At 52.4% G+C, this 27,799-nt stretch overlaps 1 protein-coding gene across 1 annotated transcript in view; it reads right to left on the bottom strand.

Moving 5' to 3' along the window:
- Positions 1–5,802: 5,802 nt before the first annotated feature.
- The window catches only part of CACNA2D4 (calcium channel, voltage-dependent, alpha 2/delta subunit 4), a 136,091-nt gene continuing 114,094 nt past the window's right edge, over positions 5,803–27,799 (bottom strand). Inside the window, exons 30-38 of the mRNA XM_014937494.1 lie at positions 23,024–23,094; positions 22,124–22,199; positions 20,218–20,270; positions 19,175–19,230; positions 17,582–17,602; positions 11,991–12,108; positions 7,840–7,952; positions 7,120–7,202; positions 5,803–6,004 (exon numbers count right to left, since the gene is read on the bottom strand). Of these exons, the coding sequence (XP_014792980.1) occupies positions 5,918–6,004; positions 7,120–7,202; positions 7,840–7,952; positions 11,991–12,108; positions 17,582–17,602; positions 19,175–19,230; positions 20,218–20,270; positions 22,124–22,199; positions 23,024–23,094 (678 nt within the window). The 3' untranslated portion in view covers positions 5,803–5,917. The remainder of the gene's footprint in view (positions 6,005–7,119; positions 7,203–7,839; positions 7,953–11,990; positions 12,109–17,581; positions 17,603–19,174; positions 19,231–20,217; positions 20,271–22,123; positions 22,200–23,023; positions 23,095–27,799) is intronic.

Below are 27,799 nucleotides of genomic sequence, written 5' to 3'. Positions count from 1 at the left end.
GGCAACAAAACAGTTTGTTTGAACCAAACTCTCCAGCTGGTCAGTGCTTCTGTATTTGTCTGGAGTGGCCAAGCCAAAATTCTCCAGGCTGATTTCTATGAGTCCTGAGCACTGATGTGCTTTGAATGAAGTTCCCTGGAAAAGATGTGTGTCAATTCCTAGGTCCATATTGCTACTTACGGAGAAGGAATACCAGCCTTGAGCTCACAGCATCACACCGGATCCTCTTCAAGTGCTTTAACAGCAAGCAGCGCAGGAGAAGCACTGAGGAAACCCTCTGCTGGGCATCACCAGCCACTGCCAGGGGACCACGCTGTGTCTGGGACCTTGTTTGCCATCGGGAAGGTGGGCTCCTTGGGGAGGGGTGGCAGGGTGTGAGCCTGGCACTGCGGCATGTGCACGAGGGGATGGTTTGCCCACTGGATCTGAATTCTGGCATTTCCAGGAGCTTCACCTTTGCCCCTTGTACCTGTGTACCTGTTCTCCTCTAGGAAAATTCATGTTTGAAGACCAGAGCTGTCGCTGTTTCTCAGCTCAGAGCTGTTTGCACTGGGGATTCACAATGATCTCGCTTTTTAGCAGCTCCATCTCTAGTACTGGTACAACTGGGCACAGGGACTCTTCACAGTTGGCATAAAACCCGGACCAGCCGAGTTGTAAATGAGATGGGAAAATCGTGGGCCTGGCTGGGTTCCCAGAGCAACACTGCGTTTCCCTAATGGAGGCAAAGGCCACCCAAGCCAGCTCCAGCAGCTGCTTGTTTTCATCTCTAACCATGCCCAACCTCTGCCTGTGGTTTGGGGTTGGCCTTGGCGCTGGGCTGGGGCTGAGCTCCCCCAAACCAAAGCAGCTGTTCTGCGCAGCCAAGGCCAGTCTGGGGCAACAGGAGCAGCTGGGACTTGGGGTTGGCAGCTGCTGCTGGGAAGGTGTCTGTCCTGGGAGAGAGCATCACTTCCCTGCCTGCTCCTGGCCATGGGGGCCAGGGAGGGGCTCTGGCCCAGGTCCCCCCGACCTGCTGCCCACAGGGGTGGCCGGGCTGGGTTTGTTTGCCTTGTGAAAGCGATGGTGTGTCCCTCAGAGCTGGGCAGGAGAGGGGGGGACAGCAGGCTCCAGCTCCTGCTGCTGGTGGGCTGCCTGTGTGGGGTGGGAAGAAGCCACCACTGGCTGAAATTTAGAAGAGCAAGAGCAGCTTGGGGCTGTGGCTGGTGTGTGACTCGCAGCATGGGTGTCCTCCCTCCTGTCCATGTGTGGGGAGTGCCCTGTCCCCTTCCTTCCCTGCCACCTGCATGAGGCCAGCCCTGGATGTGACAGGAGCACCTGGGAAGGCTGGCAGCCTCCTGCCACCATCCCTGCAGCCTTTCCTCGAGGGGGCTGAGGAAGCACCCCACGTCCCTGTGCCACCCAGGTGCTGCTCCTCCTAACGCTGGTGGGAAGGACAGTGGTGGCTGTCAAAACTGAGCCAAACCGGGGTGTGAGGGCAGGGCTTGGGACACAGCCCTCTCCTGCTGCCAGCAGGGACCTGCTCAGGGGGAGGCATGGTGCCAAAGCTCCCAAAATTCGAGGTGGCAGCAGCAATCAAAGCAGGAAGAAGTGATGCCATTTCCTGCAGGGCCCAGGAGGTATGTACTGAAGGACCAGGCTTGGTGGTGTCCAGGTGGGGCTGTGAGTGTTTGTGTCAAGCGTTGATGACGGGCTGATGTCACGGGAGGTAATGACAGTGGCACTCGCTGGCTGAGTGACGGAAGGCTAAAGGCTCCTTTGAGGCACGGGCATCGTTCTTGGGGGCCCTACAGGTCAGGGCAGAGACTTGGGGGACAGCCTGGGACAAGGGAGCTCCCCAGCGCCTGGTGTGGGGGGACAGGAGGAGCAGCCCCCTCCAGCGAGGGTCCTGCTGGTGATGAAGTGGCTCCAGGAGTGTGATGTTCTTGTCCCACTCACTTTTGGAGTAGTGCTTTGTAGAGAAGCCACTTTTGGTGCCACCAGCTCCACCTCCCCAGCGGGCAGAGAGGCCTGGGAGAGCGCAGGGTTTCTGTGTAGAGAGAGCCCGTGGGCTTTATCAGCCATAAAAAAAAGCATCCTGGAAAAATAATACTGTGAGGAGCTCAGCTGTGAGAGGTACACATACAACCAAGCCGGCCTGTGGTACTGGTCCTTCTACTTGGGGTGTGCAGCTCCTCACTGTGACCCACTGCCATCCCCGTCCCAGGACGTACCAGGCTCTCACTAAGTAGAAGCAGACTCAGGGCAGCTGCTGAAAAGCTGCTGCTTTTGTGCCCGCTCCCAACTGCAAGCAGCTGCTGTGAATCCAAGGCTGATTTTCCCTTACTATTCTGTAGGATGAAGTCATCCCTGTCTGGTCATACCCCAAGGTGTGGTCATCCATCTGCTCTGTCCCAAGGCCGTGAGTCAAGGGAGGGCACGTGTACGTGATGCTGTGCAAGGTGTGTGTCCCTGACGCTTACTCGTTCATCCTCAGTGCCCACCACAGTGTTTGGGGGGGGGACAGAGTTACCTCAGCCTGCAGCTGGATCTTTCTGAAGCCTGTAAGGAGAGATTTCAGGTCCTTTCCCAGCTCCCTCTCCAGCTGCTGGGGAGGAAATTGGCTGCAAATTTAGGCTTTGTGAAGCCCCCGATTTGTGTGGCAGCCAGATGTGGCCGGGTGGGTCTGAGGGACACCCCTCACTGCAGAGCACTGCTTGTGACTTTTCTTCTCTTTGAGTCTTGCTTTAACAGAATAAACCCTGCTGCCTCCAGCCTGTGTTCTTATGGGGGTGGAGGGGTCCCCGCAGGAGGTTCAGCTGTGACTGATAGTGCCGCATCAGGACGGCAGCGGGACGCTGCTGGGCTGGAAGGGAGAGATGGCTCCTCTCACAGCTGCTCCGCTCCGCTGCTGGTTGGATCCTCTGCCCTCACTTTTTGCTGACCTATTTTCCTCTGCTGTACCCAGCACACGGCTGAAGGAGTCGGGAGCTGGAGCAGCTGCTCTTTCCTGAGGATTTTTTCTCTTGCTGTAGGGCCGTGAGCTGCCATCTCTGCCAGGCAAGCAGAGCACACGGGGTGGAATTCGCTTAACCCCGTGTTGGGGACCAGAAAGGGGTAGGTGTTCCTGGGGTCTGCTCTGCTGGCAAATGCCCAAGCCAGCTGTTTGCCTTCCAGGGCTAAAACCATCCCTGGGGGCAGCTCATCCCACGGTGGATCAGCAGCAGCACGGGAAGAAAAGGGCTGTGTTTGCCTCCTAATAAATTGCTATGGCCAACCTCATGTGCAGGAGCTTCTGTGAGCAAAACTGGGTGCTGCAGGGGGCATGTGCCACCTCCCCTGGGGACCACCTGGATGGGCTCCTTGGGAGGGGCTGTAGCTGAGCAGACCCACCAGGGTTTCCAGGACAGCTGTGCAGGGGGTCCAGGGAAGCTCCCCTCTTCCTTACTCCTGGCAGTGATTTGGGGAGAGGGTCTGTAAATCCCACTCCCTCCCTGGGCAGCAAGGAGTCTCCAGTGAGGGGTGCCTGGCAGTGCCCAAATGGTGCTTCCCTGGGGTCTCCTCCATCCCTCGTAGGAGACACTCTCCTCTGGAGACACACCAGAGCATCTCCCCACTACAAGTTGCCACCCTCTTTCACACCCCTCGGTCCCCAGCTCCACGGCGTGGGTGGGAGAGGAGCTGCTGGGAACATCTGGGTTTCTTCTCTTGGGTGCTCCCCAGCAGCAGAGGGGGAGGTTGGGGGGGGTGGGGGGAGAGGTCCATCCTGCTGCTCACGGCAGCAACTCCCCACTGCTGTTCCTGGTTTTCAGTCAGGGCAAACCACCACCCTCATTTTTTTTGGGTTAAGAACAAATCCTGTTCTCCCCCTGTCCCGTCCCCTCCGGGTTTAAGCCGGGTGTCGTTCATGTCTTCCCTCTCTGGGTGCAGGTCTTGGTACAGGACGGTGTTTATTGTGGATCAATGCACCTGCAATGGAACCCCGTGGGTGTGTGTGGGGACAATGTCTACTTATATACAGCTCTTTTTTTAAGCTGAGTGGAGACGGGACGGCTAATCCTTTCTGACAGGGACGTCCCCCTTGAGAGCGGTGCCCCAGGAGGAGGCATGGGGAGCTGGGGGAGCCGTGCCAGCCAGCGGGGGATGCCCTGGGCCGGTGGCTTCTCCCTCTGCGAGCAGCTCCTGACTCCTCGGCCTTGGCAGCAGCCCCTTTTCCCTCTGTGCTGCCTTCATCTTCCTCGACTGCTTCTGGCTCTGATAAGGTCACTGCATCAGACGCCTGGAAACATCTCCACCTCCAGATTTACTTCCAGTACCGTAGTTGTTCCTCTCGTTTCTGCTGCACCACCACCTCCAGTGAGGCAAAACCCACCACAGCAGGAGCTGTAACGCCCTGAAAGGTCCCCACCAGGACCAGTACTGTGCCCTTAGTGTCAGGTGACAAGAAGGGCAGCATCCAAACTGACCCTGGCACACCTGGGGTGCGTCTGTGGGCTCCTGCTCGTGGGGGAAAGGGGCAGCCCTGGGGTGAGGATAAAGCCCTTTCCCATAAAACTGCCCATTGCAGCAGCTGCTTATGGGTCTAACCCCAGTGGTGGTGGGTATGGGAGTGGTGGGCTTGGTGGACCCCCACTCTGCCTCAGGGGTGACAGGGAGCCGTGGGCTGTGGGGTGCAGCCAGCTGACTCACAGCACAGCTGCACCGTCAGAGGGTCTTCTTCCTGTAACTCCAGTAAAACTGGTGGCACAGGCACCAGGAGCTCTTCTCAGCATCCCTGTGAGTCACTGGTCCATCCCTGATGGCCTGGCCACCGCAGCAGTGGAGCAGTGTCCCTCCACCCACACCCTGTCCCCGTGGGTTTGGTGGGGAGAGGGGTTTCTGCACCGAACATGACACGATGAAACTTAAGCATCTATTTAAAATATGCCATATATTTGTTCTTAACGAGATGGTATGGAGCAGTTCATACAAAATAAAAGGAAAATATGGGTGCTCCCCACCCGTTGTCCATAAAGCTCTGTGAGAAATGGCCCGTGCCCACCAGCTGGGAACGCTGGGCTCAGGGCAGGGGGCTTCTTGTCCCCTGGGCAACCAAGGGCAGCATCAACGAGCAGGGCAGTGCTGCTCCGAGGGGGAAAGTGCCCATTTCTGAGCTGCTTCTGCAGTGAAGCCAGCAGGCAGTGGGGAACACACCCCCTCGTTTGGTGGGTCATACAGAACTCCTTCCCAGAAGTAAGTCCACATCTAGACAAGAAAGTGGCTGCTGTGCTAGCAGCGTTAGGAGGGGTCTCCTCAGCAGAGCTGGTATGGCTGCAACTAACTAGTCAAGCCGTGCTACCTCCCATTGTCCAGTTGCGTGTTCAGTCAGTGCAGTCCAGGTTTGGTGCCATGTCCTGCCCCTGGGGTCCCGGTTGAGGACCACCTGCAAGACCAGGAGACGCTGCTGCCCTGCTGTGCCTGGGCTGCTCTGGTCCCAGGTGCTCAAAAGCCCGGTGGCTCCCACCAAGGGACAGGCAGACAGTGTCCCCTGTCCCTCCTGCTCTCCTAAAGCCAGATCTCCCCGGGGAGGCTCTGAGGGATGCGGGGTGATGGCAAAATCAGAGCCATGCCAACGACTTTGGCTGTCCTGGCTGTGAGCTAACGGCCAGGAGGAGCAGCTCAGTAGGTGGTGTGCCAGGAGCCAACCCTGCCAGTCCTCACACAGGTCTTCTGCTGCAGGCTTCTGAGGAGGGAGCAGCTTCCACCATCGGCACCACACTGGTTGTTGTGATGAAGGACAGAGGATGTGCTGCACTGCATTGTTAATATCCCGGTCTCCATGGTGAGTCTCAGTGGGTGTCCAAGAAGAGCCTGTGCCCCCATCTCCTCCCACTGCTCCAGCCCACAGCAGCTCCCTCCTTCCCAGGTTTCTGCCACGTAGGGCGCGTTGCAGGCAGCGTCACCGCAGGAGCAGCCCCAGGGGCAGGAGGAGCAGCGTTGGCGAGATGGGGATCTCGGCAGCGCCACCGCAGTCTTGCGCATTTTCCTGGGAGACGGGAGAGAAGGCGTCAGCTTGCTCAGAGCCAGGGTGGCTGCCCCTGGCCTTTCATAGAATGGTTAGAGGTGGATGGGATTTTAAAGATCATCCAGTTCCAACCCCCCCGCCCTGGGCAGGGACACCTCCCACCAGACCAGGTTGCTCAAAGCCCCATCCAGCCTGGCCTTGAACACCTCCAGGGATGGGGCATCCACAGCTTCTCTGGGCAACCTGTTCCAGTGCCTCAACACCCTCGTAGTAAAGAACTTGTTCCTAGTATCTAATATAAATCTCCCCTCTTTCAGTTTAAAACTGTTACCCCTCATCCTGTCACTCCACTCCCTGATAAAGAGTCCCTCCCCATCTCTCCTGTAGCCCCTTTAGGTACTGGAAGGCTGCTCTAAGGTCTCCCTGGAGCCTTTTCCAGGCTGAACAACCCTGACTGTCTCAGCCTGTCTTCATCAGAGAGGTGCTTTGGATAGGGCAGCAGTGCCTATAGCAGAGGGTCAAGAGGAAGGATCACCGGGGTCAAAGGAAGGGACTGGTTTGATGCCCATGGGCTGTGGCACCCACCTGTGAGCTTGGAAGCCACCCACCTCCCTGGCTCTCGCCATGCTCTGCCCTACACCTTGATTTTGACCCCTCAAGCCTCAGAGGCTGCAGCAGGAGCAGCTACTGCCTGCACATCCCCCCTGCAGGTCCTTCCTGTGAGTAGATCACTGTGTCTGCTGCTCGAGGGGACAGGGACGGGCAGCTGGGCTTCCTTGCACGCTGTGCAAAGGTGCCCAGACCAAAATCCTGCTGGCCCAGCAGGCAGAAGAGCTTCCTGCTGCTGCACCAAGCCCAGGTTGCTATGACTGGTGACAGGAATCAGGGCTCTTTCAGCAGGTGAAACTCCTCTCGAAGAAACCCAACAACCCGGTGATGCCTGAGTTCAAGCCCTGCCCAGGTGTCACCAGTGTGACCGTCCTCCTGCGAGGAAGCCACTCTGGGTGCAGCCAGCAGGACGGGCACACCACACAGGCAGCACAAGAGGAGGTGATGTGTGTATGGGCACAGGGACACCCATGGTGACACCCAGCCCTGTGCTCTCCCTCCCTCCATCCCTCCCTGCCCCGGGGTACCTCGGGGTGAAACGCGTGGCACGTGTCCGGCCGCCGCCGCAGCTTCTGGGAGCGCATCCGTTCACACTTCACTGAAGCGTTATGTGCCAGGCTGTTAAGGACCACTGGCAGTGCCAAGCAGGGGGACCAGAGCCACACAGACCCAAGGAGCCCTGATGCAAGTTATCCAGGTATAACTGCACAGCCTGGGGGGATGGAGGAGGTAGGACAAGGAAAGGGCAGGTCACCCCAGCATGGGCTGGAGACTTCTTCAAGTGCTAGAAGGTGGCAAGGAACAAGGGGCAGCTGAAAGTGGCCAAAAGGCATGGAGAGGGCTCAGCTTCACCGTTGACAAGTTGGACCATGTCATTGCCCTTATGAGGAGTGAGGGACAAGGCCCCAGCTGAGATGAGTTACAGAAGCACCTGGGAGCAGTGTTGAGGAGCCAACCCAGCTGCGCCCGCCCCACCACTGACCCTTTCTCCTGGCCCATCCCACCCTCACCCTCATGCAGCGCACCTGACAGTCTGGCCAGTGGAGGCTGGTTTCCTCATGGAGGGTTGGGTCAGGACAGCTACCTTCTCTCCACCACACCTCAACCTTGCTCCCTCCATGTCTCTGCCTGACTGCCATGGCCTCCACCCCTATGGCAATTGTCCCAGGAGCAGGTTTTCCACCCTAGCAAACACGGAGACAAAAGATCCTGTGGAACTGTGCCTCCTGCTGCATGTGGAAGGATATATTTGACCTCTTTCACATCCAGCAGGACGGGTGGGAAGACGCTGCAGTCGCAGGTGGCATCCATGACGAGGAGCAGGAGGTTACTGCTGGCGATCTGCTGTGCCACAAACATCCTGCAAAGAAAAGAGAGGGTGGGACAAGGCACATCCCTCCTGCTTCAAAGCCAGAGCAGCTGCCCCGACACCACCTGGCCCACAGCAGAGACATAAAAATAATCAATAGAGATCATCAGAAAAGGGATGTCAGCAGGAGGGGGAAGAGACACAGCGAGCAGCCCCCTGCACATGGGGCAGTTGATGTTAGCACACTTTTTTGTCCTCTTGAAGCTCTGAACTGGCTCAGATTTATGCCTGGCACAAAAGCCAAAATCAAACCCAAAACCCACCCAGCCAACAAAACCCAATGCAAGCCCTCCCCAAAGGAGCAGCGTGTCACAGCAGGTGACCCCTGAGAAGGCCTGGTTTCATCCAGACGTGTGTCGTGCCATTCAATCTATATTTATGCGTGTGCTGCGTACAATACAAGGCTGTATGTACTACGTGGTGCTGTAAGGGCCAGAGTTTTGCTAAATTTCACGTTACTGGGGGAAGAAATGGAGGATCCCAGTAGCACTGCACGTTATGTTGGTGTAGTGGAACTGACCAACTGGTGCTTGGTCTTGCCCACTGCCACAAAAAGAATGTGCAGCTTCACCTTTGCAGCCACAAGTTCACCTGTCCCTTCCCTGTTGGGCCAACAGGCTTCAGAAAAGTTTGATGATGGGCACAGGCACGAGTGAGGATGTGCCCAGAGGTAAGTGTTTGCCCAGGGATGTGCACGTGAGGGCTTGTGCCTAGTTGTGCAGGCAGCCGAGGGCTTGCGTGGGCAGAGCAGGATGAGGGCAGGCACGTGTTTCATCTGTGTGTGGGGTTTTTTGGGCATGAGTGAGTGTGTGCGTGGGCAGCTCAGACACGCCACTGTGCTCACGGGGCCGCAGGCGCCCATGGCTGTGGGTTTGCACACCCGCACGTGCACCCCTGGGCGAGCACGGGGAGGGGGTGGCACGGGGTGTGTGTCCAAGCGTACGCACGCTGGTGTCACTGTGAGTCACTGTACGTGTCTGGGCATCTCACCAGCCTGTGTCACACCTCCCACCCCTGCCCTCTGCCAGTGCAGAGGATGCAGCCAGCCCAAGCACAGCTGGGCTGCCCGTCCTCCAGTGCCTGCCTGCCGGGCTCTGGGTGGCCTTACAGCCCTGGCAAGGAGCCTGCAGGCTGGGCTGGGGCTGCTGGGCACAGGGATGGTGGGGGACAGGGGGCTTGGCATGCTGGCACGGGTGGCAGGGCTGGTACGTGGCTCCGTGTGCCCCTGGTCCTGCTAACCACCTCTCAGCCAAGGGAGAGGGCTTCTCTGTCAGAAACACAGGTTTGTGAGGACGTGCCCACTGCACCCACCAACCTGAGCCCACTGGAGGACCACCCCATCTCCCTGGTTGTTCCCCACCGAGTCTCACTGCCTTCTAACCTCCAGGGGTTTGCTTTCAGAGGCATTGAATGTCACACGCTGCAGCGAGCAACCATTTCAGTGTTCCTGGCTGATGACTGTTCTGGGAGCTTTGACTCACACGCTCCAATAATTGGGATAGAGGTGCCCCATGCACCAATCCGCAATCCAAATTTTTGCCCAGGATGGAGCACCCAGCCTATCCTTGATCCACTGGGAACCACCTGGGCTTGTGAAATGTGATGGGTCAAGCCTGCACGTTTGCCCCCAGCAGGCCACTGACTGATGCTCCACAGAGCCTGTGTCAGGGCATGTGTGTCTCCTGAACATGAAGATGCACAGGAGATGTGCCCAGGACCCAGCGCCTAACCACCAAGGAGAAGAGGAGTCAGTGGGTGCTGCTGATGGCACTGGTGAGGTGCTGCCTCAACCCCCCTATACCATAAGGCAGTGCATCAAGTGGGACTGGCAGTCAGAGACACGGAGTTTATCACAGAATAGAATCATGGAGTCCTTTAGGTTGGAAAAGCCCCTCATGATCATTGAGTGCAACTGTAAACCTAACGCTGCCAAGTCCACCACTAAACAGTGTCCCTAAGTGCCACATCTGAAGTCTTTTAAATACCTCCAGGGATGGTGACTCAACCACTTCCCTGGGCAGCCTGTTCCTGTGCCTTGATAACCCTTTCAGTGAAGAAATTTTTCCTATTATCCAATCTAAACCTCCCCTTGTGCAATTTGAGGCCATTTCCTCTTGTCCTGTCATTTGTGATTTGGGAGAAGAGACCAAGGCTATAAGCTCCTTCCAGGTTAGTTGTAGAGAGCGATAAGGTCTCCCCTCAGCCTCCTTTTCTCCAGGCTGAACAACCCCAGCTCCCTCAGCCTGTCCTCAGAAGACTTGCTCTCTAGACCCCTTCGTTGCCCTTCTCTGGATGTGTTCCAGCACCGAAATGTATGTTTTGTAGTGAGGGGCCCAGAACTGAACAAAGTATTCACGGTGTGGTCTCACCAGTGCTCAGTACAAGGGGACGATCACTTCCCTACTCCTGCTCACCACACTGTTCCTCATGATCCAAAGGAAAAAGGCTTGTCACCCTGAGATTATTCAGCCCCGCTCCAGCTCCTACCACTCAGTGGGTTGCTGTAACCAACACAGGACAAAATACCCAGGGTGGGAACCTCTGCCACCTTCCCTGGTGTGGGAGGTGGTGGTGGATGGGTGCTGGGCTCCAGCGAGGAGAAGGCACTGCAGCAAGGAGGGGTCAGCCCCAGGCTGCATCCATGATGGAGATCTGAGGGGAGACCTTATCACTCTCTGTAACTACCTGAAGGGGGTGTGTGGAGAAGTGGGGGTCCATCTCGTCTCCCAAGTCACAGGAGATAGGACAAGGGGAAATGGCCTCAAGTTGCGCCAGGGGAGGTTCAGATTGGCTATTAGGAAAAATTTCTTCACCAAAAGGGTTATCCAGCATTGGAATGGGCTGCCCAGGGAAGTGGTTGAGGCACCATCCCTGGAGGTGTTCAAAAGACGGGTTGACATGGTCCTCAGGAATATGGTTTAGTGGTGGTTTTTTTTTTGTTTGTTTGTTTGTTTTTTTTGGGCAGAGTTAGGTTGATGGTTGGACTAGATGATCTTTAAGGTCCCTTCCAACCTAGACCATTCTACGATTCTATGATCTCCACAGCAACAGCTTGATGGACAAACAGGCCGCTTTGGGGCACTCAGCTCCTCTGGATCCACCCGGAGCTTATTGCACCTACACAATACCTTGTTGTCACCAAATCTGCAATCTCTTCTTCTAAAACAATGTCTGGCAAGGCCTGGTTTTCCTAAAGCCGTGCTGACTAGCACAGGGTGTTTTCCTAACCTTTAAATCTTTCCTGTAGTTGGTCCAAGACTGTAAGTCAGACTAGGTAGGATTGGTCTGGGTTTTTTGCTTTTGGTTTTTTTTTGGTTTTTTTTTAAAGAGGGATTCTAGTCAGATCTTTTCGGATGCCTCATGCTAGGGAAAGCTGGCCCAGTGGAAATTCATCCTTCTGTCACCTTTCTGCACATGACTGCTGATGGTGCTATGCAACTGCTGAAAACGGCCTCTTTTCACAATGACTTTGCTGTTACTTTGGACCATTCATTCGCTTAAAATGAAAACGGAAAATGAAAAAGTGGACCTGCGTTTTCATTTCTTTCAGTTTAACACTTCTTCTCCCCCCCCGTTTTTTTCTTTTTTTTTTCTTTTTCTTTTCTGTAGAAAAACAGAAAAGAGGGAAAATACGAGAAGGAAAAGGAAAGCCGAAAGCATTGCAAAAAGGAAAATTTTCTAAAGGGAAAACTTTTGCCAGAAATGTGAAAAAACAGAAAAAGTCCCTCTCTGAAATCTGTGCAATGGAAAGATATATATATATATTTAAATGTTCTTTCCCTCCTTCTACAGCCACCTCTACTTATTAACAGATGGTTTCAATTTTTTTTTCTCCTGTATCAATAAGTTGTAACTCGGTCTTTTCACCTCCTTGTTATCCAGTTTGGCTGCTTAGCTCTGCTGTGGTGGTGGCAGTGGCCATGCAATAGGCACAGTGGCCGGTGACTCTTCTCAGGTAGTTGCCATCACCAGTGGCAACTCATCATGGCCCGGGGAGCCCCCAAAGGAAAGGGAATCTGAAATTCTTACTTTTGGCAGTCTCCACACTCGATCAGTCCGTTGGTCTCCTTGATGGCCGGCTCGTAGACGAACACGGGGTACTCGGTGTCACAGGGTTGCAAGGTGTCGTGCTTCTTGTGCCTGTGGGCTGTGATGGCAAGGAGACAGGGTGAGAAAGGAAGGGCAGGGGAGCATACAGGAACAGTTTACACTGAGATGGCAGTATTTAAGAGTGGTGGTGGCAGTATTTAAGAGTGGTGGTGTAGGTTGGAGGAACAGCCCCATGTCCTCCCTCCCCGACAGTGGCCAAGAGCAGGTGTCTAGTAGAGAAGAAGGGGAAGGAGATGCTGCAGAAAGCAGCCAGGCAGTGATGCCTGCTCCCACTAGGTGGTGTGGGAAAACCAGCCTATGTGAGAAATGTGCCCAATATTCTCACTTGCCTTTCCAAAGCCAGGCTAGACCCTGTCCTGCTGAAGCCACAGCCATGGGGCCGCAGCAACTGCTGCTCCCCAGGGACCCCCGTGACCTGAAGGTTTATAGAAAAATGCAGCAACATGGGTTTTAATTAGTAAATATATGGTAAGAAGGCACCAAGAGAACATCCATGATTCTGCTGGGTAATTTGCATGACTCTAAAACCCTCTCTGAGAGCTACGGTCTCCTCTCCCCTGGCACTGCTGGAGCACACAGGGGCATTTTGGCACTGGTACCCCAGCGTTCAAAGGAAGAGGGGGGTCTACCAAACCATTAGCGTCAATAAAGTCCCTCCTGCCTAACCCAGCCCTGTTCACGCATATTTTTTAAATATTAAAAGCTGTGATTGGGCTTGTCCTCAGTGCCTGTGCTGAGGGATCTGCCTCCTAGGAGACCCTATGTGTCTGCAGTGAGGTTCTCCATCAACTGCTGACCCACCCTGAGCCCTCTGGCATTTCAGAGCGAGCCCACAGCAGGCAAATTGAGGCGTTTGAACATGTGTCACATTAAAAAGAAAACATCACCAGCAAGCAGATCTGGCCTGAGACCACAGGGAAGCAGACGGTGGCTCTCAAGGACCAGCAGAGACCTGCTAATGCATGGCAGTGGCTCCTGGAGGGAGCCATCCACCGCAGAGGCAGGGAGCAGCTGCTCCATCACTCATCAGTCGCACTCTGTGGGACTCCCAAACTAATTTGGGGATGAGGGGGAGCTGAACCGCCTTATTGAGCCTCCCTTGAGAAGCAAGGGCATCCTTTCTAGGAGTTCAGCAAAGCCTGCCTTGCCTGAAGCTACCACCTTGGGCCCTTCTGGCAATTATTTTCTGCAGTCAGAGGTAGCAAAGCCAGCTCCTGCCTCTGTAAGACACAGGGGAACATCGCCGAGGGAAAAGCGAGGCTTTGTTGCTAAGGGAGAGGTGCTTGTGGCTCAGCCAACAACAAGTATGAGAAATGGTTTCTACATCAGCTTTGGGTCTAAGCACAAAAGGCTGGCTCTGCAGCCCTCCACCCCTACGGTGGCTGCCAGCAGCCCTGCCAGGGGGGGAAAAACAGGCAAGGAAGAGAGTCCTTCTGATGTGGAGAACGACCAGCTTATCCCTCGCAGCAGCAGGGCTGAAGGTTTATAGAAAAATGCAGCAACATGGGTTTTAATCAGTAAATATATGGTAAGAAGGCACCAAGAGAACGTCCATGATTCTGGTGGGTAATTTGCATGACTGTAAAACCCTCTCTGAGAGCTACGGTCTGCTCTCCCCTGGCAGTGCTGGAGCACACAGACAGAGGCAGGCACCACCCCGCAGAGCCTGCCGTCTAAACAATGTGGATTACGTGAGAAGAGAAAAAGGCCAATGATTTTCTCTGATTTGTCTCTCCATCCCGATGTTCCAGCGACACAAGACATCCATTAAGAGCCAGGAGCTGCAGCCCTACCTCCTCCCTAATGCCTTCCCCAGGTGAGTATGATGGGTACTCAAACACCTCCCTGCAGCACAGAGTCCCTGGTACTTGTGCCTTGTGCTTTTCTTCTGAATTCTTAAAAAATGTCATGTGCAAGGCAGCCTCCTGCTTAAATCCTCCCAGAGTGTGGGACCCACCTTTGGGTATCACGGTTAGGTTCCTTTCGAACAGGTTTAAAAGCACACAGGGCTTGATATCAGCACAAAGCCTTGTTCTGCATTCACCCTGCATTCACACCAGACTAATCAAGGAAATGGGTTTTTTTCAGGAGCCGGGAGCTGCCTGGCCGTGCTCCCTCACCATTCCCCATCCCTCTGTGCTAGCAGGCACTGCACCCGAAACCCCACACTCCAGAAGGATGGAAAAGCCTCTCCCATTTCTGCTAAAACAGAGAATGCCTCTGACTAGTACCTGTCACGGGATCCAACAGTCCCAAGAGGGCATTTGGGATGAGCAGTTGAAGACCCTGTTACTGAGGTGAATTTCAAAGGCTTAGACATTTCTGATGAAACGCGCAGAATAACCCCGTTTATGATGTAAGGAGAGAAGCTGGTTTCCAGCTCAGACCAGCTGCAGGGCTGGTAACCATATTCTGGCCAGTGGAGTCCCTAATACACTAAAGGGGTATGAGGAACAGAGAGTGGGAGCCCTTTCCTTCAGACTTAATTCACTGTACTAGTGCCTGGGAAAACTCTGACACAGGTGGCCAGACTTTTGTGGTCTGGGCCAGAGACAGGCCTTCTTAGGGACATACACGTGACAAAACCACACATTGGTCCCTCAGCCACGAACTATCAAAGTCCTGTTGCGTTATCCCTGGATTTGCAGCGCTGAGTGCCCAGGGCTGTCACTGGAACACAGCTGTTGGCAACAGGCTGTGCCTGCTCTTGCTCAGAAGAATAGCTCTGATGACCACAAAGGTGACCTGATAAAGTTGGGGCACGACTGCTTGCAAGAATTTAGTGTATTGCTCACGTCAGGAATGGCAACGGGTCCTGACATAGCAGAGAATTCACCCAGGTCCTCATTTTTTCCCCGTCTCTGGCAAAGAATGACATTCTCCACTAGCTCCAGCTTCCTGATGTAGTGCCATCAAAGCGGACACAGTTAAAGCCATATAAAAACCAGTGGCGTGAAGGATGGGGTGCAGGGAGGGGGTGAATCAGACCATCGGCTTGGAAAATATGGGATGGAAGGAGATTTGAGGCCTCCCAGCCTCAGCCAGTGTTGAATCAGGGCCATTGTGCTGGACTCGGTGGGCTTGGAGAAGTGGGTCCTTGGGGGGAAAGGCAACTGAAGAGACTTCATGAACCACAGGCAGGACAAACCCAGCCAAGCAGCGCTTGCTGGCCTGGCCTGCACACACGGGGAAGAGGTGTCTGTACCCCAGCTCTGGACACAGAACCAGAGAGGTAACACTTAAGCACTAATCCTGGGCCAAACCACGCTGTGGTGGCACTCACGGGAGCAGCCAGTGCATCTGGAGGTAAGTGGTGGGAAGTGCAGGGGGTTTAGTCCCTTCAGGGCCACTTTTGCCACTTGGCAGCAGGGGCTAAGTCACCAACAGAGGCTGAGGTTCTGTTTGAGCCTTTCACCAACATCTGCAGTCCGACTTGCTCTGGGTTAACCTCATCACGTGCACCAAGCTGTATTTTTAAACTCTGCTAAACTGGCACGAGTCCCGCCCCCCCGGCAAAGACCATCTTAAATCAGTTCCTTGGCACAGGCTAAATGAAAAGAAGCCACTTTAAAATCTCCTAACTTCTGCAGAGAGGCAAGACCTATGACAGAGATTATGCTTAAGCCTGCTGCCGCTTAATTTGCTTGGAAGCCGTGCAGCTGCAGCAGCGTTGAGAAGTTCAGAGGAGCCCAGTTGAGAAGTTCAGAGGAGCCCAGTAGCACGTACATCATCAGCAAAACGCTCGGGCTGAGCACATGCTGGACATCAGAACATTATCTGAGAGTCTGGGGGTCAGGGATTAGTAAACAGCCAGAGGAGCTGATAACAAATTGCAAACTTTATAGCAAAGAGTGAGTTAATTCCAGGCTGTCGTTGCTACCATCTGCACTTCCAGAAAGACTTTGTCAGACATTTGGCAACCAAATCCTTCTGAGCAGCAAAGGCAGCCGCTGCGCTTTGTTATGAACTGCACAGCCCAGATTGTGAACTCTTTGCCACCAGCATAAATCATGGGTAACTGCACCCAAGTCAGTGGATTTACTCTGGAACACACGAGACAAAATCTGCCGCTTAGTTTCAAATACAAAACACAGAATTCAATCAATTATCCTGTAAAATACCCTCTGTGTACATTACCATGCAGTAAAAAGGAAACTTTTCTGAGAAAAATAGTCCTTTCTAGGCTGCATGCCTTGACTGGAAGTATTTTTGGCTTAATTAAAGGCTTTCAAACCTGTGGTGATGTCCATAAAAGCAGAAGCCCTTACAAACAGAGAGAGGAATGAGATGCTGAGAGCAGTGAAAAATCTGTGGAAACAAACATGTCTTCTCACCACCTCTGAAAAGCAGATTTGTGGTGATGAGTGCAGTCTGAATATACCATGCCCATATTCCAACGGCAAGTCTCACCTTCCCAGAAAGCAGGAGAAATTGGGGAGCAGAAACAGGCACGGGGCTGCAGAGCCAGAGGTGCACAGTCAGGCATTAGATCCCCGACCCTTAATTCCTCTGCACATATCCCTGACTAAATGTGTGCTCAATTTCCCTCTCACAAAATGTCTCCTTCTCTCCATAATTTTTTGCATACACCAGCACTGGCAGGCAGTCAAGAAAACGTTAACATCTCTGGCAAAAACCTACAGCCCATTCTTAACAACATGTGCAATCCATTTCTTCCAGCCCCAATAGTATTCTTCCACCCTTCTACTCCCTCCCCCACATAAGGACACTCTTTTTTTTTTTTTCCTCAATCCATAGCCACACTCTCTTTCTCTTCTTCTTCTTCATACAGTAAGACACATTCCAACTGTCTCTGTTTCTCTATCTCTGTCTCACACATACGTCTTGCTGGGCAGAGAGCAAATCAGTGAACACAAGCTAGATATGGAAGCAATGAGATACAAACACAGCCACGGTCTGGACTCTGTCTTGGAGGGATTTCTAACTTGCCTGTAGGAGCGGATTTATGAGCTAGAGCATATACTTATCAGCTGAACTGCTTGAAAGTAATTCTGCATTATCCTGGAGCTGGGCTGGCATTCATCAGAAGGAGCCAAGCCACGGGGTGTGGAAAAGAAGACTTAAGTTGCCTCTCAATATCTGAGGTCTACGAGACCCATATAATTTTTCCTGCAAGAAGGTGCAGGTCGGTCTTTGGTTTTGGCATAACAACTGAAAAGAATGGGGCAGCTGGGAACCAAAGTGAAGGACATGCCATGGTACACAGGCCCACCTGTGATGGTTTTGTCTGTGCCCGCAGCCACTGAGGAGGCTGGTGTGTCCCTTCTTTTATTGACTTCTCAGTGACAGACCTTCAATCTCACACCTCAACCAGCTCAGCCAGCTCAACGAGCAACAGCATCACCTCCTTTACAGCGCCGGGAAGCAGAGCCAGGCACTGCCTTGTCTCTGTCACACCTTTCTGCAAGTTCCCCGTTGTCCAAAATCTTTCCTAGCCTGCGGTTTCTAGCCGAATCCCCCTCTTTTCCCTGCTAAGTGGTTCTACTTACAGTGATGGAAGACAGCCTTGGCTGGAAAAGTCGCACGACACACACAGACACACAATGAGGATGGAGCCACGTGACAGTTTGACGGGATGGCAGCGCAGCGAAGAGATGGATTCGCACACAGCAGTCATGGAGGTGGCACAAGGGAGAGATGAAAGCACAAAAGGAAATGGTGATGAGCAGGACAGCAGTGAGAACCACCCCCCCCCTCTTTTTCCTCGCATCTCCTCAAGCAAAGACTACATAAAACTGCAGCCACTTGGCATCCACAGCAGCTCCCTGCAGGAACACCAGGTTGGTCTGTCCTCCAGAAAGAGCAGTCCCTCTGGCATGGCCTCAGGTGCTGCATTACCCATTTCTGCTCAGAGCACTCCCATTGTCCTCATGTGTGTTAAGCAGCAGCCAGGACCACCCAGAGGATGGCTGCGACCACCACCGCCGTCTCTGGCCATCCTCTTTGGAGGAGGTGAGTGGAACCAAAACAGCACCCAGACATGAAATTTTGCTTTCTAAAAATGACTGTTTCCCCATCACGCCAGGACAGTTCAGTGCAGAAGACTCAGCCCCACAGTTAGCAGGGGAGGTACCACTGTGCCCACTGAAAGCATCATTAGTGCCGAATAAGTACTGAGGATGTAATTAATGGCACCTACATGGCTGTGCAGAGCACTCATCTTTCCCTTCAGGTCACCTCAGGTTCATTAACATCCTTCCTGCCTGTGGGGCAGCGATGGGGAGGCAGATGGGGATGATGGGGAGCTGCTGCACTCAGCTGTTGTGCAATACCATGCACCATCACAGAATCACAGAATGATACGGGGTTGGAAGGGACCTCTGGAGATCATCTAGTCCAACCCCCCTGCCAAAGCAGGTCCAGGCAGAGCAGGTTGCACAGGAACTTGTTCAGGTGGGTTTTGAATGTCTCCAGAGAAGGAGACTCCACCACATCCTGGGGTAGCCTACTCCAGTGCTCTGTCACCCTCAAAGTAAAGAAGTTCCTCCTCATGTTTAGATGGAACTTCTTATATTCAAGTTTGTGCCCATTTCCTCTTGTCCTGTCACTGGGCACCACTGAAAATCATCTTCTCTCTTCCAGAGAGGGTCCAGTGGGCAAGAGAAGATCCTTCATGTTTCTGGCTAGCTTCCTGAGACCCCTGTTAGGCTCTCAAGAGCCTGCTGCTCCAGCCCTACTCTGTCCTGTCCTGCAGGCCTCCCTCAGGAAGGACTGGAGGGGAGTTTTTCCAACCAAAGGGCTTTGCAGCTGATGGTTTCTCTCATCCCACTGCACGCTGGGTGGAGATCCTTGGAGAGAAGAGCCTCCCCCCCACCCTGAGGAAACCAAGCAGCATGCTCCAAGCTCCACACGCCTCACCCTGACCCCTCCAGCACTGTGGCAGCCTGAAATGGGGGTGGGAGTGAGGAGAAATGGGGTGCTGGTGGGACCTGGAAGCTGGATTCCAGTGCCCAGGGAGGGAGAGGTGGCAGGGCAGATGGCAGGCTCCTCGCACGAGGCCAGGCTTCCCCATCCAGCTTCTTCTGCCACCAGCGGCTGTCACACTCACGTGCTATGGGGCGGCTGGACTCTTGTGTACTCACCATCTGCCAAGTTGTCTGAGTGCCAGAAGCTACTCATGTTAAACTCCAAAAGGAAGCTGTCAAAAGAGCAAGAACAGAGGATGCTTTTTCAGCAAGCCTGGAAGGATGCAGGTGTCACGGAGATGGCCCCGTTGCCCAGCGTATCAGTTCTAAAATGTTTACTATGAATTTGCTGGCAGTGGAAGTCTGAGGTGGTTTTTTTTCAAAATTTTTTTTTCTTTTTCTTTCCTCTCCACATGATGCGAGTGTAGCTCTGTATCATGGGCTCTGTACTGCGGGATAACTGAATGGGCTTTGACCTGAAGTACAAACTGTGAGGGGACCTCGCCAGCGACGGAAGGACTGAGCATGGCAGCCCCTGAGGCTGGGAGGGGATCCAGTCACCGTGAGACCCACCTGAGGAGCAAGCATGGGTGGCCACCAGGGAGCCCGTACTCTGGCTACACAGACACATCACATTGAATTATTATGAATTATGCTCAAGCCCTAGGAGCTGGATCTTTTCCACACCTTGCCTTTTGCCCGCCCAGCAAGCTGAGCAGCGGCACTTTTCATCCTTCTTTGAACTTGAACTCCAGTTCCCCCCAGAAGTTTGAGGTGAGCCTGAATCCAGAGCTCGATTCAAGGCTTTCCTTCTCTCCTCCCTTGCCTGTCACTCAAACCTGAGCTCCATGGCTTCCTTCCTTCAGCCTTTGCCCCCTGTGAAGTGAAGGTGGGCGTTCGCTCGTCACGGGCAAAGGAGACAGGCGAGAGGACTCAGCATCAAGGATCCGCACGGGGCCCCGGGAGACCCGAGTCCTATTTCTGACTCTGCCACTTTGTACTGAGTGACTTCAGGTAAATCCCAGACCCGCTCTGGGCCTCTGCCTCTCCGTTTGCAAAATGGGAATATGGTAATAGCTTTGTGTCTCCCAGGAGCGAGGCGCTGAGCTGAATGTCAGGAGAAGGCTGAGAGCAGTGCCCTACGCCGGGGGCCTCCGCTTGCAGCTTTCTCAGCTCTCGCCCCCGAGCCTCCCAAACACCCCCCATCTTTCGGTACTCACATGAGGAAATCACTTATCAGCCATTTCACTGCAGCTAGAAAGGCATAAATTGGCTGGAGAACAAAAGAAGAAATGAGAAATACCATAAGGACTTGGTCAGAGAGTTTATAATTGTTATGCAGGGCCCCACGTTTCAGACCAATTCCCTCCACTGATCAGAGCTCTTGAAGACAGGCTGGAAATTCGAGGCCTGGGCATCACTGGAAAATGTTCAAAATACATCAAAAGCCAGCAGAGCTGCCTTGCTACTAATAATATCTTCTCACCCCCTCCCCGTCAGGGTCAGGGAGTTTATCACAAATGTATGAAGGACTTTGAAGATGTAATTGCTTGATGATTTCTCTCCAGTATGGACGACCTTGAGAGCTCAGAGCAGGAGAGAAACACAGCTAAATGGGACACCACCAGTTTAGGATGCTTTTATATTCTGATAGCAAGTGGTGTTTCTGGGACAAGCTACAGCATTGCCCAGGATTTAGTATTATCTGCCACTGATTGATTATGCTTAACTGTGCTTTCATCCAGCTTTTCCTCAAGATGGCATGACTTCTATCGTCTTCCTGCTTTTCAGCTACAAATTGGAAATCCAGCATTGTCCCAGGGACAGTTCATCTGCAGAGGATCCTGCTGCTTCCTTTCTTCGTGGTAACCCTGTCTAATTTTCATCTCTCCCTCTCATAATCATGCCCATACCCTCAAACCCAAAAGAGATGCAGCAGTCACAGAACACAAAATAATGTTCCATTGCTGCTAACTGACTTATCTTCAACCAAAATAAGTCAGCAAATAGTAAAACCTACAGAGGGTTGGGAATTTCACTGATTTTCCCTTTGAATGATGCATATGAAAAATGGACTTTCCTTGATTTCTTCCTTTTTGAGGGTTTTGCTAAGAGGGGAAAGAGAGAGATGAAGGCTGAATGCTCACCCTTTTATTCTCTTCCCAATTCACCTGGTTTTTGGCAGCTCATCTTTTGTGACTTTTCTTTCAGAAATCAAAATTCTCGAGTATATGATCAAGCAAGTATTTTCACTGCAATCACAATATTTTATCTACCCAGCTTAAGTATAGCTATTGCCAAAACTGATATATATTGTTAAAAATGTAACACGTTATTAAAAAGTAAGAATCAGTTGGAAATTCTTTTACTGGAAAAAAAAAAATGACCATGTCATGCTGTAGAATGTACTTCCAGCACACCACATTTTAAAGTATTAAAAACCCCAGTCATAACAGCAATAAATACACGCCTATTTAGGGTTGCTTCAACTCATTTGAAGTGGTCTGAGTGTTGAGTAATTACTTCGTTCTTCCTAGCTGAGGCCAGGTTAGGAAGGTAGAGTGGGATTAGATTATTAGTTTGTATCAGACTAAAGAGAGGTTGTGTTCAGGTACTGGCAAAACTATTCACTCCGATAGCTTGTGCCTTGGGCTATCAGCATTTCTCAGCAGCTTTAACCCCTCTCTTTGTTACCCCAAGCCCACTCACGCTTCCCTGAGAGGGTGACAGCTTTCTCCCAGATGCTCTCTTCCCTGGCAGTGCAACTCTCCTTTTTGAGCTGCTGAATGAAACCATGCCCTGTGAAAGCACTTTTGTTCATTTCAGCTTCAAGCTGGGTCCTTGGCTTTTAGGAGAAGCCCGGGATAGTCCATTTCCTGTCCTCTCTCTGGTCCTTATTTTCTGTGAGATGCTATACGCCAATAGGAAGCCAAATTGGAAACCATTGTCAGTGGCCATCACTGCCTCAGAAATCTGCCTTAGATGAGTTTGGACATTCCCATCACTTGAGAGCAAACAGCTACTAAGCTCTTTTGGGGAACGTGCTACATCAAGGTGTTGGAGATATCCTAGGAGGAAGCCTCCATGGCCAAGCCCAGAGAGGGCTTCGTGCCAACAGATACATACGCTGAGCAGAGGCCGGGCACCGCTGTGGTGGTGGTAGGGTACTTTGCACATTGCTTGGTAATCATACATGGTCACCCTGCAATCAAAACAAAAAGAGAAAGCAGTCAAGAGCAAGCAATGCAACTGTCCAGGGGACACATGTCAGTGTGCACCACTTCTTCTAAAAAAAATTTCCTCTATGGAAGAACTGAAGCAGTGCCCTGCTTACACGTGTCTTTGCTGCTTGGCCAGTGCTGGATTTGGCAAAGTGAGAAATACGGGCTCCAGATTAATGTAACTGGGTCAGCATGGGAGGAAAGACGTCCCTAATTTCAGATGGTAAGTAAAGCAGGCTCTGAAGCAGGAGAATTATAATTGTATCATCTACCTCAGGTCCCCCTAGTTCCTGTTTTCAAGCCACTGAAACTCTGAGCTCCCTTTTGACACGGGCTGGGGGAGTGGTGAGACGAACAAGAGGTATTTTTAGGAGAGAGAGAAATGTGCTCAGACAGCTGCAACGCTACATCTGAGAGGGACTTAGAAAACTGCTCAGAGAAAGGTTTTCCAAGTGGCAGGAGGAACTGAAGGACTTCACCAAAAATGCCAACAAGTGCTTCCCATAGCATCTTGCCCTGTAAAAGACAGAGGAGCAGTTGCTTTGTGGCCACACAGAGATCAGGAGCTACTGTCTGCAGCAGGTGGAAGAGCAGGAGGTGAGGAGAAACAGGGTGTGTGGTGAGGATGGCTGAGCAAGGCAGGGGAGGGGGCAGGTAGCTAAAGGAGCTTTGGTAGCAAAATAAGAGCCACATGCATCAGCATGTGCATTGTCCCCTCCTCAACTGCTGCTTGTGGGGGCCAACATGTTCTGACCCACACACCAGCTGAAAAAAGAGAAATAGAGTGCAGAGATGTCCCACTTACCGCCTGAACATGCCCATGTTTATCAGCTGGGTCATTACTGAGCCATCCACTGCACCAAAAAATTTTCCAGTCTGCAAGCACAAGAAAGGAGAAAACCAGAATTAGCTGTCAGCAGTAAGATTTCCAAATGCTCGATGGATCCAGCCGATCCAGTTTGTCTGGAGGCCCACCACACATAAGGAGTGTTTTATAAGGAGGTAATGCCGAGCTTTGTCCTTTGGCTGGCTGGAAAGCTTGAGGGAGGACTTCCTCCGTCACCAGCTGGGCGTCCTGCACCGTTCCTATCATGCTTGGAAATTATTTAGCCCACATAAGCTCCTGCAGCTTGTGACGGAAGAAGGCAGACTCTCAAGCTGCAGAGACCCAGGCATGTTGAGTCATCAGGAGGCTTGGGCTCTCCTGTGGGTTTTTGTGAATCTACACTCTCTGGATCTGAGTGCCCGAGTCTCTTCCACTTGAGTCTCTCTGCCCTCTGCCAGCCTGTGGTCGCAGTGGCTTCGGAAGCCTCTTCTCTCCTGCTGCCCCAGGTGAGCTGACTCACCACCCATAAGTGCTCCATACACATTTATTTAGGAATTTTACAACTCCCTGCTGTGCCGGTTCCGAGCAGGCGGTAACCCAAACAACACAACACACACCAACCCATCCCTTTAGCTTACTCACTAGGCATTGGCACAGCCAGAGCTGTGCTAGCACAGACTCTGACCTAGAAAAAGTCACATCTGGGGGGCAACAACCCCCAAATCCCACTGGTATGCCTGAGTGGAGCTCGTGGTCCTCTGGTCCCATTTACATTTTGGAACCAATAACCTCAAACACAGGCCCAATCCCAAATCTGGGAGCTGCTGCTCTAAAGACTTCTTCAAACAAACAACAGCTCTGGCTCTCCTGATTAGTAAACCATGACAAATCTATTGCAAAAAAGCTTAAGATCTGCCAAGTCCACTCCTTTGTTTGCAAGTGAGTAAATAAAATACTCGTAAATAATAAAAATGCAGATACAAGCTGTCCCTCCATCCACTTTCCTGGCCTGTGGGTCTTAACCAAGTAAATAGCTCCCATATGTTAGGGAAGTGTTCACACAGTTTGGGGAGACATTTTACTTTTCCACCAATAGGCTAGCAGTCATTTAGCACGTATTAGCAGACGACAGATGACTTCATTTATTTGAGTGGGGCATTTCCACTAAAAAAACCCTAACCCTTAGGCAGATTTACCTAAAATCATACGGTAATCATCCAACAGTAGTGCTACATGGTTATGAGCCTCTTCCCAACAGGCTTTGGAAGGCGTTGCACTGTATAAATCGATACAGAACATCAACTCCCCTTTGAGCATTCGGGCTGTAATCGTCTCAGACACAGTCAAATGTGTCTGAGCAAGCGCTAACTTTTTTTCACCTCCCTCGCTCTTTCAATCTGATTAGGGCGGTGAGGAGGCCAGCTGCTTCCATTTAATGCCAGTCTGCAGCCCCAGCAGGAGCTTGAGCCCTGGGATTTGACGCAGGGCAATCTGCAGCCAGCGTGGCAAGGGCAGGGGGGCCACTGCAGGGCTCTAAATGGGGCCCACCCTGTCCAGAGATGCTCATGTCTGACAGAGCTTCACCAAGTAGGACATCGTTCACATAGGCACAAAGTATGAGGAGCTATTAGAGTACCTCAGGGTAAGGCCTAGGGAATGTGTTCAGAAAAGCATCAGCAAACTGGCTTTTAGCACCGAATCAGACATTCAGAGCTCGGTGCTGTTTGAGGTCCCCTGTAACACAGGAAAGCATCACTTGGCACAAACCAAAGCCGTCCTGTACTGAAGTGACATTTTGCAAAGCAGCTGTCATTACAGAATCACAGAATATTCATGGTTGGAAGGGACCTTTGAGATCAGAGTCCAACCACAAAAAAACCAAACAAACCCCAAAAAAACTCAAAACACACACCAAAGCCAAAAACACACCACGCCCACCCACAAACAGACACAAACCAACAATCTCAGGCACTGGAGCATGCCCTGAAGTGCTATGTCTACACGTTTCTTAAATCCCTCCAGGGATGGTGACTCCACCACCTCCCTGGGCAGGCTGTTCCAGTGCCTGACCACCCTCTCAGGAAAGTAATTCTTCCTAATATCTAATCTAAACCTCCCCTGCCCCAACTTCAGACCATTTCCTCTGCTCCTGTCATTATTCACTTGGGAGAAAAGGCCAACCCCCACCTCTCTACACCCTCCTTTCAGGGAGTTGGAGAGGGCAAGGAGGTCTCCCCTCAGCCTCCTCTTCTCCAAACTAAACGTGCCCAGTTCCCTCAGCCTCTCCTGATATGACTTGTTCTCCAGACCCCTCACCAGCTTGGTGGCTCTCCTCTGTCTGGCTGCTGCTCTCCCAGACATCCCTTTGCTGTGCTCCTCCTAACTCCCAGCTCTGGGCAGATTTCCACATCAGATTTCCACACAAATCTTGCAATTTCTGAGGTTCACAGGGCAAAGCAACACCTCTAACATCCTGAGTGACACATGCCATGTCACATCCCCCTGCAGCCGAGAGCGCACAAGTACACACGCAGGCTGGAAAGAGATGCACCCCAGAGCACACACGTGGCTCACAAGGTGCATCAAGGCTCACAGACGTGTTTGTGTCCATGTTTTGCTGCCTCGTTGAGCAAGTTGCACCTTTGGTACACACAAAAGCTGTCACCTACCAAACGGGCCAGGGTTTGGGCGAGTGGGTAGCCTCCTTGCTGCATGGCTCAAATAAAACCAGCCTCTGCTCAGCCCTGGTGGGATCTTGGCCTTTTAGCTGTCACCCTGCATCCCGTCCCTGGAGTGCCACCTGGGCAGAGCTTGCAGGTGTACCCCGTGAGATGCAACAGCCCTCGAGAAAGCAGTAAGTCAGTAAGCTTCCCGCTGCCTTTGGGCAGAGGCTATTAGAGCTGGTCCCCCATCCTACTCCCCCATCCCAAGGGTGGTGGGAGGCAGAGCTCGAGCCAGGCTGTCCTCACCCCATTCATAGAATCATAGAATCATCTAGGTTGGAAGGGACCTTCAAGATCATCTAGCCCAACCATCAACCTAACTCTGACAAAAAAACATCACTGAACCATGTCCCCCAACACCATGCCAACCCGTCTTTTGAACACCTCCAGGGATGGGGCCTCAACCACCTCCCTGGGCAGCCCATTCCAAGGCTTGATAACCCTTCCAGCGTAAAAAATTTTCCTAATATCCAACCTGAACCTCCCCTGACACAACTTGAGGCCATTTCCTCTCGTCCTGTCACCTGTGACTTGGGAGAAGAGACCGACCCCCACCTCTCTACACCCTCCTTTCAGGGAGTTGTAGAGAGCAAGAAGGTCTCCCCTCAGCCTCCTTTTCTCCAGGCTGAACACCCCCAGCTCCCTCAGCCTCTCCTCATAAGACTTGTGCTCCAGACCCCTCACCAGCTTCGTTGCCCTTCTCTGGACCCGCTGCAGCACCTCAATGTCTTTTTTTGTGGTAAGGGGCCCAAAACTGGACACAGTACTCAAGATGGGGCCTCACCAGTGCCGAGTACAGGGGGATGATCACCTCTCGGGTCCTACTCACCACACTGTTCCTGACCTCTGGTTTCCAGTTCTGTCACCCAGGAAAGGATGTGCAGGCAGCAGGCTGAGGGCACCATAAAGCAGCTGGGTCCCGAGGGAGCGAGCAGAGAGATGGAGCATCCCAGAGACACAGCGGGGTAGATGGCTTGCCTGTGCACCCTCGCTGCTTCAGCATCTGATAAGCTCCCTCCCATCCCGGCCGGTGGGGTAGAAGAGGCAGCATGTGGGCAGGCTGCCCTTCTCCCTACCGCTGGGCTGAAATGCTGACCCATGCAGCTGAGCCACTCTTACCGGTCCTGGGGTCTGGTATGAGGCTGGGGGGGAGGCCAGTGAACCAGCTGACTTCTCCAGAAAGGCAAAAAACCCACTAAAATCCAGCTACGGGATTTTTTTTTTTAAATTTCTTTCTCATTACGTTAAAGGATGCACTGAGGGAAGAGTGTGGGATGGGGCAGGGAAGGCCACGCAGCAGCAAGTGATCCCACAGAGCAATATTCAGGTAGCAAGGCTATGAAACCCAAGGTATTGTTTTAATGCTGCTGCTGTCTTGAATTCCCTGTAGGGTTTAACAGTGTGGACACTCATGGTGCCACTGGGAAATAAAAGCAGTAACTGGAAGAAGATAAAGAAGTAGTGGTGAACTCTCCGAGGTCAGGGGAGGTAAGAGCTGGAGGAGATGACAGCTCCGGTGCCTGCCAAAATGCCTGATCTTGGAGGCATGTGGATAATGTTTATAATTTACCCAAATCCACTATAATGCCGTGTTTCTGCTAGTCAGATCTTTCAGAGACGAGCTTTTTGAAAAATGCATTTTCCATAAGATGCAGGAAAAATACTGAGAGAGAAGTCAGGAGGGTGGTTGCTGAGGATGAACAGTACACATGGTACCTAAAGGGTGTTGTCACCTTTGCCCATGGTGACACATGCCACAGGACTCAATAAAGTACCTTTGAAAATGCAATGGGGGCCAGAGGAGGAACTTAGGAGTGACTCCTAAGACTACCAGCCCACCCCAAACATGCAGCAGGACATGGCCTCCCAGAGTAGGGAGCCAATATAACTTGACAACATTTTCCTCCCTTATTTTTCATGTTTTCTTTCTTTGGTTTTTTTTTTTTTTTTTTTTTTTTTAAAAAAAAAAAAAAAAAAAAAAAAAAAAAAAAAAAAAAAAAAAAAAAAAAGTTCTAGGAAAAATATTAAACCC

The sequence above is a fragment of the Calidris pugnax genome, unplaced genomic scaffold (genome assembly GCF_001431845.1).
Source record: "Calidris pugnax isolate Ruff unplaced genomic scaffold, ASM143184v1 scaffold1, whole genome shotgun sequence".
NCBI classification, from domain to species: Eukaryota; Metazoa; Chordata; class Aves; order Charadriiformes; family Scolopacidae; genus Calidris; species Calidris pugnax.
The sequence above is the reverse complement of the archived record's forward strand: the minus strand, read 5'-3'. Positions and strand labels throughout refer to the sequence as shown.